The sequence below is a fragment of the Echinops telfairi genome, unplaced genomic scaffold (genome assembly GCF_000313985.2).
Source record: "Echinops telfairi isolate 266 unplaced genomic scaffold, ASM31398v2 ScPeMD7_5592;HRSCAF=6446, whole genome shotgun sequence".
Classification (NCBI taxonomy): Eukaryota; Metazoa; Chordata; class Mammalia; order Afrosoricida; family Tenrecidae; genus Echinops; species Echinops telfairi.
The window spans coordinates 48,072,826-48,085,103 of record NW_022109491.1 but is presented as its reverse complement, the minus strand read 5'-3'; the positions used below and the strand labels follow the sequence as shown (position 1 = coordinate 48,085,103).

The 12,278-nt window shown below is 33.8% G+C and overlaps 1 protein-coding gene across 1 annotated transcript in view; it reads right to left on the bottom strand.

The window, feature by feature from the left end:
- Positions 1–12,278, bottom strand: part of XRN2 (5'-3' exoribonuclease 2) — a 109,087-nt gene that overhangs the window by 41,790 nt on the left and 55,019 nt on the right. Inside the window, exons 21-24 of the mRNA XM_004697802.4 lie at positions 11,817–11,900; positions 10,808–10,905; positions 10,648–10,727; positions 7,627–7,683 (exon numbers count right to left, since the gene is read on the bottom strand). Coding sequence (XP_004697859.1) covers positions 7,627–7,683; positions 10,648–10,727; positions 10,808–10,905; positions 11,817–11,900 — 319 coding nt within the window. The remainder of the gene's footprint in view (positions 1–7,626; positions 7,684–10,647; positions 10,728–10,807; positions 10,906–11,816; positions 11,901–12,278) is intronic.

Genomic DNA, 12,278 nt, shown 5'->3' with positions numbered 1-12,278 from the left:
GCATTCAGTGTGGACTACAACTCAGTGGGAAGAAAACCAAAATACTCACAACTGGACCAATAGGTAACATCAGGATAAATGGAGAAAAGACTGAAGTTAGCAAGGATTTTGTCTTGCTTGGAGACTCAATCAATGCTCATGGCAAAAGCAGTCAAGAGATCAAACAGCGCATTAGGTCAATCTGCTGTCCCAGGTAATATAATAACTACAATGAATGTGTTTCAAAACAGATTACCTTTGAGCCACAGGACTTCAGCAATTCAGCCAACAAATTTTAAGGGACAACACATGTCTTGGTGGGGGTACAAACGCTTAATAGGAACTAAGCCTATCTCTTCCTTTAAGGAAGGAAGTTAGAAGTGTTTAATACTATGTTTTAGGAAAATAAGTGTGAAATGCAACTAGAGTTATAAAAGATGCTATGTCAAAGCAGTGTGCACGTAACTTCCATATACAAGTCTCTCAATGAAAATACATACACAGGACAAACCTACAAATATAGGAAAGACCTGAATTACTACAACAAAGTGTTCTAGAGTCTCAAACTTTAGGTATCTCCTGGAATGCCAGCTGAGAAAATCTATGAATAGGAAGTAAAAACAGGTTGATTAAACTGCACTAAAATTATGCACAGTTGTTTTGACCACGATGTGATGCCATTTCAAATTATGAGTAAGGAAATGAAGTGATCAAAGACACATTTCAGATAAACTATCTGGAAGCGATACATAAGCTAAGGGAGAACGTCAACATCATCAAGTTGAAATGTTTATGCCCTCAACATGAGTTGACAAAGGAATGTTGGGCAAACAAATGCAACTGCAGACGTGGAAGGAATGCCATGGCTAGGGATAAAGATCTGCAAATCATGCACAGAAAGAGCTAAGAAAATGAATAAAGTAGCCAAAGTAATAAGCTTCTATGGAGAACAGAAAAAAACAGCTGGAATATTCTCTCCTAAAGGACAATGGTTATAATAAGATATAATAAAAGAGCTAAGCCTCTTTTTTTTATTTCGGGGGAAGGGCAATCATTCATTAAAAGGAGGCTTCTAAAAGTTCATAGAAAAATTCCATTACCTTTAATTCATTTTCAATGAATTTTTGAAGCCTCCTCATAAATTGTATTTATTTTATGCCAATTATTCTTTAATTGTCCCCCCCAATCCATTATTCGTGCTTTAAAAATACCCAAGGCAACAGAAAATAGTATGTTCCAGAAAATACAAAATAAGTTCTGTTATATTTTAGAAATCAAAGACCAACAGAAGGCTTATGCACAATTCAACTGTACTTTTCAAAGTTAAAACACCAGCCACTATGTAAATATGTTAATAGTAAAAACTGCCTAGGAAGCAACCTAAACCAATTGGTAATTTTGTATATAAATTTTTTATTTGAATTCAAATTTTCAGAGCTCCTTCTTTTATAAATACAAGACTTAAAGGGGGTAAAATCCACCATCAGAAAAACGGTTACACTAATCGAACTAAATTTTACCTTAAACACACCTGTAGGAGACTAAAGGAACTGAACTATTTAAGGCTGAAATATTTAGGGTGAGAAGAAACAGAGGACTATGATCCTAAGGTTGTAGATTTGGATGTCATTGAACTTTGGTTCAAATTTCTTCTTTTAGAGTGCCCAATATCTGGCAACTTAAGACTACCATTTATTTGCTGTGTCCATATTCTTTGCTTTTTTTATGACATGCCTTCGTCGAGCAAGTATAGTTCTGCCTTAGTGAATGAGTGCTATTGAAAGTTTTGCCCTATCTCCAACTCTCATTTTTTGCATAAATAGTGTCGTCACTTAGTTTTTAAACTGTACAAATCAACAAGCCATGTATTTTAGTTTTGTTTTGTTTTTTAATCAATTTATTGGGGCTCATACAATTCATCACAATACATAGATCAATTGTGAAAAGCACATCTATACACTTGTTGCCCTCATTATTCCCAAAATTCACTTGCCTCTTGGGTTCCCGGAATCTGCTCATTTTCCTTTTTTCCCCCCTCCCCTTCCCTTCCTCCTCCCCTCATGTATTTTAGTTTTGAGAGCTGTCCAGTATACATGTAAACTTTCCTTTTCTACACAGCATTTTAATTCCTATACCACTGGCTAAATAAATACTATTAATAGAATTATCATATGTCTCATGGGGACTACTTATTAATCCTCTGGTGAATCCCCTCTGACCACTGGCCAAGGATGTGAACAGCCTTGCTATCAGATAAAGTACATTGGAAAGAGGATTAATGCAGGCGTAGTTAGGTTACAATTTAATATTTTATTATTTGTTCTCCCTTTTGATGCATTTTAAATTTGTTCTAGTCTTCATTGTTTTCTGCTTTCCTTTTTTTTAAGATTAAGAATTTTGTTCTGTTGTTGGGGTTTTATTTATTTATTTTTGTGTGATTTTTGTTTTATGAAATCCAGGATAGGCATATCTATAGAGACAGTAACTGGGTTAATAGTTCTTAGAGAGGTCAGGAGAAAATAGAGAGGTAATAATAAGGAGTAAAGAATGAAGAAAAAATTTTCTAAAATGAATGGTGGTAATGATTATTCTTTTTAATATATTTTAATTATTGAAACTACATTGTATATGAATTATGTCAATAAAACAGTCGAAAAAAATTTTAAGAGACTTAATTGCTGAACTTATCTGGGAAAGAAAAGAAGCAACATTGAGATACGAAGAGAACTCACTCTGATCTCTGAGAAGTTACAAGGAGAAAATGAGTTAACAGAAGAGTCTGTGGACACAAAAAGGCTGCTCAGCTAAAGTAAGAGAACTGTATTAAGTTGTATACTGCTTCATCTAATTCATTAAACAAGTACTTAATAAAACAGACATTAATATCCTGAATAGTAGTAAAAGTTGCCCACAGCAGGTCGTATGTTAATGGCATGTACACAAGTAACCATTCCTTCCAAATGCATGAGACATCCTTGACTCCTTTAGCTATCAGTCCAGCTCTGACCCATGTGTAGCATAATGGGTCCCTCACCCCTTTGACAGTTAATCTTACTATTTTAATCACCCAACTTTCAAAGTAATTACATAAAGGGGAAAATATGTAAAAAATTAAAAGCCTATTCACAGTTGAGAAAAAGAGCACTGTAACAGCTTTCATTTATACCACTAGCACTTTAAACACTATTAATAACAAGAAAACTGTCACAACATCTGAATATCTGACTCAATTCACTTTAAGAATTAGCCATACAACTATTTGAGACTGCTTGCACACTTTACAAAAGGAGAAAATGCTAAAAATCAAATTTCATTTTTACTCTACCTTTCTTTTCTTTTTTCACACTCTACCTTTCTTGACACGTTCCATAATAAATGTTTAATCAGCAACCAATTTTAACTGTTTTCACAGAGAAAGTACATACCATTTTAAAACACTAAAAGAGATCATGACTCAGGAAGTCTTTCCAAATATCCTATCAAGAGGTTAACCAGTCCAGTGTCCTGTAAAGCATTAAAGGCAGTGGAAAGCTAAACTCTATGGAGTATTTTCATGCAGCCCACTTCTTTCAGGCTTTGGAGTTCTTTGCTTGTGAACACATGCCTGATTTACACACATTATTAAGGGGACCAATATAAACTCAAAACCTCATTGCCATGGAATTGATATCCACTCATAACTACCTGAGAGAGCAGAGCAAAGTTGGCCCTGTGAGTTTCAGAGACTTTAAGTCATTACAGGAGTTTTAGAGAGCCTCGTGTTTCTCTGCAGAGTGGCTGGTGTCTTTGAACTGCTGGTACCAACCCACTAGCCACCAGCGTGGTCCTTGGGAGCATTATAAGAGAGTTAGAAAGTCAAAAGCATATTAATAGGCTCTTAAGCCTGGGGCAACTGGGGAAACAGAACGTAGAGGAACAAAAACAGATGGCCAGAAGGAAAATTTGTGACGAGCACAGGACAAACGTGTGTTTTGGAACACTGACTCTAAGGTGAAACAAAGTAATGTTTACGTATACACAACCCTCCAGGTAAAAAGAAAATTATGTTGCTGCAATGAAAAGAAAATTAAGTTTAAAATCATACGCTAAAGTTCTACAAAATTTTGATTAGCAAATAATTATTCTAAAAGTACTAAGTTTAAGCAAATTACAAATATGGAAGACCAGGATAAAGAAAATTAAGGACATTATATCAGTTCTATTCTAAGTTTAGCTACTAATATGATAAAGGATCTAGTCAGAATTTTTAAAAATTATATGATGTCCTAGGTTACAGCTGGTCTGTCTTATAGCCTCTTCAATGAACTTATGATACTTCAATAACCTCCATTATTATTTTCCCAACACTATACTCTTTTTTCTTTACTATTATTTTTATTTAAAAATTTTTTTTTCCCAGCATTACACTCTTAATCCAGTATTAAAATCTCAGCTAAACTCAACTTCAGAAAAAAACTATCCAAATAGAATATCGGATACTTCCAAACAGAGAAGGTAAAACAGCACCAAATAAAATAGAAATAACTAGCATTTGATACTAAAGATTATAATTTTAGAAATTTGTTTACAAAGCGACATAACAATGGGATATGCAATAACCGATGTACAAATACCTACACAAAAAACTTGCAGTAAACTGTATCTTAGCCTGAATATCACCCATTACTGAAAACAACTTCAGAATAAAGTAAAAGTAAATTTTAATCTTTAATAATCTGAGGTGAAGTAAAAGTAAATTTTGATCTTTAATAATCTGAGACAAACTCAGTTGTCAATTTTATAAAATTATATTCAATAAATATATGAAATTGCATCAAACTTTAAAATGTATTATGTAAACTTAATGATTTTATGAATATAGTGTATACTAAATAATACCAAGATAGTTCAGGCTCAGACACAATCATCAGAAATACAAAAATTCTAAGATTTGTCAATTAATTCTACAACTCTTCCTTTGGGTTAGTCTCTGCATCCTAAAAGAAACCAGAAATTAGGTAATTCAGACAACTCAGCAGGAAGGAACTTGAGAATCAGCAGACTTGAGGAAGACAAACAAAAGTGATGATCTAAAGAGAGAACTGGCTTGAAGCACCACTGCTCACCCAAGACGGGAGCATTTACCCAGTGTTCACATAAACCAGGGGTCCTCAAACTTTTTAAACAGGGCCAGTTCACTGTCCCTCATACCCGTTGGAGGGCTGGACTATAGTTTTAAAAAAAACTATGAACAAATTCCTATGCACACTGGACATCTTATTTTGAAGTAAAAAAACAAATGGGGCAAAAACACCCGGAGGGCTGGATAAATGTCCTCGGCAGGCCGCATGTGGCCCACGGCCCTAGTTTGAGCACACCTGATTAAACACTATCAGAGTGAAACAGTTTTCAATGTGTACTTTACCCTTAATAGTAAAACACAAAAGGCTAGGGCAAATTAAGTATAAAGATTTTTTAAAATGTATGATAAACAAAAGCAACAAATCTAGGAAGAGCGCCTGAACTCACCTCTATCTTGTTTAAATAAAAGGCTATCTAGTAGGAACTGGAAATACAGTGAACCCAGGACAGATGAACCCCCCAGGACCAGTGGAGAGGGTGGCGATGGTGGGAGGGTGGAGGGAGGGTAAGGGAGAAAGGGGGAACAGAGGACAAGATCTGCATATGGCTTCCTCCCTGGGGGACAGACAGCGGAGAAGATGGTGAGGGAGACATTGGATGGGGTAAGATATGATAAAACAATAATTTTTTATAATTTAACAGGGGTTTGGGAGGAGGGTGGAAGAGGGAGCGGGGAGGGAGGGGGAAAATGAGCTGACACCAAAGGCTCAAGTGGAAAGTGGGTGTTGTGAGAATGATGAAGTCAACGTATGTACTAATGTGCCGGACACAAATGACGTATGTACAGATTGTGATGAGTTGTATGAGCCCCTAATAAAATGATTATTTAATAATAATAAAAAAAGACCCCAAAATGCTATATACATTGATATCTGTTAAAGAAGGTAAATAAATATGCTTATATCATAATAAGGAAGCTAAGTAAAACCTAAGCTATTTGCTGAGTATAATAATAAATAATAATAATAATAAATAATAAAATAAAAAATAATAAAAAGTGGCTAAGATTAACACTCCACTGAATTCCTTGAGACCACTGACCAGGGATATGAACAATTTTACGTAGAATGCACTGGAAAGCGAATTACTGCAGATATAGTTCGATTAAAACTTAACATATTATCCAACATCTCCCTTAATAGATGTTAGAAAGGGCAAGATACGGGCAAAATAATAATTTATAAATTATAAAGGGTTCCTGGAGGGGGAAAAAATGAGGAGCTGATGCCAGGGGCTTAAGTGGAGAGCAAATGTTTTGAGAATGATGAGGGCAATGAATGTACAAATGTGCTTTACACAATTGATATATGTATGGATTGTGATAAGTGTTGTATGAGCCCCTAATAAAATGATTTAAAAAAAACTTAACATATTATCATGTGTTCCTTTTGGCCCGTTTTTATAATTTGTTCTAGTTTCTAGTGTCTTCTGCTTTCTCTTAGATTGAAGATTTTGTGTGTTTTATTTTGCTGCTGCTGGTTTTTGTCTTTTTATGAATCATAAGAGGTGAATCTATAGTGACAGCCCCCCTAAGGTTATGACGAGAGGTCAGGCAAGCTTGTGGAGCTAATAATGGATGAAAGAATGAAGAAAATGTTCTACAATTGGTTGTGGTGATGATTACATAACTCTTTTAAATATATTTCAATCACTGAATTGTATGGTACATGCACTGTAGGCCAATAAAACTATTTTAAAACATGGGTGGGAAAGGACGACTCAGGAATTAATTCTTTGAAATACAGGATACATTTGTCTTGCCTAAAGATTGGGAAAAATGACAAAAGACATTTTCTGCAGAAATAATTGTTGACAAAAATGTCCACAAATTCATTCTGGGTGTTTCATCTTGAAGAAAAATTCATATGAATTTTTCCTTAAATAAAAAGCCCTACAGAATTAAAACTGCAAAATATAACTGCTCTTAACTCCTACCTCCTAATCCGAGAAGAAATGGGTTGTGATGAGTAGACAGAAAATAGATAAAAATAGAACTAAAACTGCAAATATAACTGCTGTTAGAAACGTATACCTTCTAATCCATGAAAAATTAGGTTGTCATGAGTAGCCAGAAAATAGATAAAGCAAATTTGTTAAAACAGTAACAACAACAAAAAAATTTTTTAATCAAAAGATTTGCAATACATACACTTTCCAATCTCAGAGCAGTGGTGGAATAATAAATACCATTTTCTGTGCGAATTAGAGTTCTTTGACTGCAAGTTCAGAGCTGTGCTCTACACCAGGAGTTGCAAACTTTTGAGATCGAAGAGCCAATCCTGTCCCTCAGGACAATTTAAAATTTATTCAAGAGCCATAAATATATATTTACAAACAAATGAAACCACCACAATCTGAATAATATCCTTTAAAAATTTTATAAATAAAACTATGATGGGTTTCTTTTAATTTTCAATTTTACTTCAGAGCTACGAGTACATACTGAAAGAGCAGCATATGGCTCGAGAGCTGTAGTTTACCACCCCCCTCCTCTATGCCAATACTATGAATTTTAAGTAAATTTACCTGATTGCAGTGTTCTGTGACAGATCTTGTAACAGGGGTATAGGAGAAGATACTATTCTATAAGAAAACAAGAGAAGAACCATATATTTATAAAATTTTAGTATTCTTTTAGGTAATTCAATGTACATTGTGGCTATGGTTTCCTACACTACAGAAATAATTTAAATGCACTGATAAAAGAATGATAAGCTTGTCTGTCTTAAGGACCTGCTTCCTTGTTTGTAACCTCATAAATAGAAAACAACTATGGTCAAAGGGTTCTTATCAGCATTTGTAAAGTCTACTTACACACTGAAAAAAAAGAGAACAGATATCTGAATGAAAAATAGAAGTTATTTCACAAATAAAGATAACCCAAATTGTATCTGAAGATGGCTAAATGAACCAGTCAATTTATCATACTAACTTTTTATGAAAGTTTTTATTAATACTTATTTTTATTACTGAGAAATAAAAGGTATTCAATCTTGTGCATAAGCAGAAAAATGGAAATGTAACAAAGTAATAATAATAATCCACTTTTTTATTGTCATGGAGTCAATTCCAACTCATACTGACCCCATAGGACATAGAACTGCCCGTGGGTTTAGGAGACTATAGTTCTTTACAGGAGTAGAAAGCATCATGGTTATCCTTGAGGTCAGCAGCCCAATTCGTAATCTATTATGCCACTGAGGCTTCCAAAAATCTACTAGAATAACAAAGACTAAAATTCTAGCAATTCTAAGAGTCTGCAAACATGGAAAGCAAAAGAAATTCTCACAAATTCTGTCTATGATTTATCCATTGTGATTATAAGATAGTATAATCACTTTGGAAAACCACCTAGTATCTAGGAAATTTGAAAGCATTCCATGACCAGTAATTTCTATTAATCTCCCTTTTCACTACTAAAAATTATTGAGGATGCCAAAGAGCTTTAGTTTGATTATACTGATGAACATTTACCTGTCTAAAACCTATGGCATGTTAATACAAATAACATTTTTATCAAATATTTCTATGAATATTTTTAAAAAACAAAACAAAAAGTTGAGAAAAGTACCATTGTTTTACATTTTTGTAAGCTTTTTAATATCTGGCTTATTATCTATCTTAACACCTAAACCTTTTTTGTTTCTGAATCAATCTCTTGTGGTACACACTTCATTTGGCCTTTGGAAAGCACCAGTATATACTCTTTCCAGAGAAAGGTAGAGAAATAACATCTTAGTATTACTGTGAAAATAGTTTTGATCTCAAATATCCCCTTGGAGAGTTTCAGGGACACTTTTCTGTTCAGGCATCCTGGACCACGCTTTGAGAACCCATTCTTATATGCATCAGGAGACTTATTCGGGAACGTTCACAGTACAGATTGTTCACGAGTTCAAAACCCAACTGCCATCAAGTCGATGTCAACACATAGAGCAGACACAGAAGAAACTATTCAATACGACTCCACTTGTATGAAGTTCAAAATAAGTGCAAAACTGTATTACTTAGACACATAAACAGAAGTGGGACAAAAACAAAACAAAGAAAGCAAGGAAACAGCTACCAGAAAAATCAAAATAGTGGATAGGATGAGCCATGCACTTCCTAAATGTTGGTAACATGAGAGATATCTTATTTGTGATATTTGTGTCTGTATGAATGTATGCATGTATAAGTAAATATTTGTGTATATATAATAGCCATTTTCTATATGTATTTCAAATGAAATGCTTATAATTCAAACCTCTCTTAAATCACAGTATGGTTTGATAAATAAATCTTTGAATCTTGAATCTTTGAATAAGCTACAATTCATAAAACACCTAGAATTCTGCCTAAGGAAGGCTGAATGCACTTGTCAATTTGTCATACAAAATTTTAATAGAAATTTTGTTAAGCTATATATGCAACAATGATATTCAGCACTGCTTTGGACAGATGGATATATGAATCTCATGAGATAGGATTGTCAGATGATAACACAAGTAGAGCTTGGGTTATAAAGATCTGACAACAACTCGGACTTTCAGAACCAGCCCTCACAAATTTTATCATATTAAAAAATTCAGGTACATACATTGATTTGTAATAATAAATGAGCACTACTTTGTGGTTTTAAGACATGCTTATTATCTTAAGTATTACCTTATTATTATTATTTATTACTTAAAAAACATTTCAGTATTTTTATGTTAAAGGGCCCGGTGGCACAGTAGTTACACATTGGGCTGCAGACCACAAAGTCAGCAGTTCAAAATAACCAGATGCTCTGAGGGAGATATACGAGGCTTTCTACTCCCATAAAAGTCAACAGTCTTGGAAACTCATAGGAGCAGTTATATCCTGCACTACAAGGTCGCTCGCTGTATGTTAGAATTGACAATGGCAGTGAATTTGATTTTTTGGATGGTCTTATGTTAAAAATATTTTAGGATAGCTGGAAGAGGTTTTTTAAAATCTTTTTATATTGAAAAAAAAGTATACTCTGAGATGTTTTTAAAAATTCATGGGGAAAAAAACAGATCTAAAAGATAATGGAATTTTCCTATACTTTTTGAAGCTCTTTAGTATACAGAACATACTAAGGTGAAAAGCTGACATTATATCCAAACTTTATCTAGCTGTTCTGATTTACATTCAAATTTGCCTTGAATACCCAGACTAAGGAATGCAGCCTGTTTATAATCCAATGACTGCCTACAAATGAACTCAGGGCTTTGTCAATAAAAGTCACTTATAACATCTCATTTAATTTTCACATTGTTATTTCTCCTGTGTAGGTAAGAAACACAGTTATAGTGTTTTGAATAGTCTTGACCTCATGGACCCACTGAAAGGTTTTAAGGGTCTTCAGGGCTCCTCTGCACAAGGTGATACAGCTATGATGTTGACAAATGGGCTTTGAACCCAAACGTTTTTTTTAAAGTTCAGGTAGGTTGCTTTTTAAAATATGATTACTATTTGAAAATAAAATGCCCACTCAACAAGAAAAAATGCTAACCATACTTTGCTGGGCACTTCAATTATATACAAAGATGTACTTACTGATCTGGAAGAATAGCTTCTTCATCCAATGAAAACTTTCCTTGAATCCCATGACAGAGTTCAGGTGGTAAATCCACTGGCTGGGGAAAAATCCATTCACCATTAATTAACTAAATAATTACAAAGACAGAACAATTCATAATGGAAGAAAATAGCATACCGCTGTGGAACCTGTTCGATATAACTCTAAAACAAAGTCGTGGATTGGGTGATGTTTGCCCACAAACAGGACATCGCCACCAAGACTGTTTCTTCTAGCTAGAAAAAAGGTAATAAGAGTAAAACTCATATACCACAACAATTATATGTGCAAGACTAGTTTCTGTGACAATAAAACAAGAAAAGTGCACCTACAATATAAAAACTTAACTGTATAGCTAAGAAGTAATATAAAACTTAATAGATACATGATGTGCCTCTGTGCAAGGAAAAAACATTTTGACCATGGTTTGAAAACAATATGGTTTCAAAGAAGCTCAATGACCGTCAGAGGAATTAATCACTGAAAGATTATCTGAATATAATTTTGTAAGATAAGCAGCAAGGCTTTTTTATTTACATGTAACTCAATTTTCTTAGTTTAAGAAATACATAAATATTCTAAAGAACACAAATAGTATCATTTGATGACAAGCTTTATTTTCAACATAACTGAAAAAGAAATTTCTATAGGCTTATTATACCAGTTTTAAATAAATTGTCCAATACAACTCAGCTTTGGAATGTGCCAATTTATGTAACCATCAAAACTAAAGACAAAATTTAGCTTTTAAAATGCAAAATAACATTAAAAGTTACTATTGAGGGCAAATATTTTTGTTTACCCTAAAAGTTATTGGGATGAGGGGATCATAAAGGATAAAAATATAAGAAAATAAACAACAGCCTTGTTCAGAACACAAAAATACTTGGTGTGTCCAATGCTATATAAAGTAAAACACTCAAAATACATTCCTGAAGTGTTTTTAATAATTTTTTTTCACATAATTACTACTCAATGTATGGTAAATTAAGAAGCAATGTTAACCTTCATTATAAATAAGTAACAAATTATGTCCCCTTTCTAGAAAGTTGGAAAACTACAAAAGATGAGAATGTACATGGAAATGAACACACACTGCATATTTCTCAGACTGAATGTTGACTCTGTAGAAGAGTAATAGACTTACTTTCTTCTGGAGTGAGATCTGGGTACACCTCTTCTAGAGCAGCACGAAGTCTGCGCTCATCCACAAAGGGCAACAGAGCAACACCTGAGGAAACAAACCAACGAGAACTGTCAGAGCTATTAGGGTCAACTAACGTGCATGTTATTGGTCAAAATTAACAGTTCTAACTGAACACCCTTACTGATACAAAGACATTTTGGAACTAAACCCATTTAGCCAAAACTAAACTATAAATACTGTCCACATAATGGCAGAAGAAAAAATTCAATGTAATTTCCATCTTTGAAACGGCTCTTAATAGAAAGCCATGTGTCTCTCATCTTAATTCTGTGATGGCAAACAAGCAGCAACCTGGATGAGTCTATGTTCTCACTTTACTTACCAGGATAACCGGAGGCAAGTAGTTTATAGCTTACTCTTTCCAAGTATTTGTTTCTTCTTTTGTAAAACACAGTCATTCAA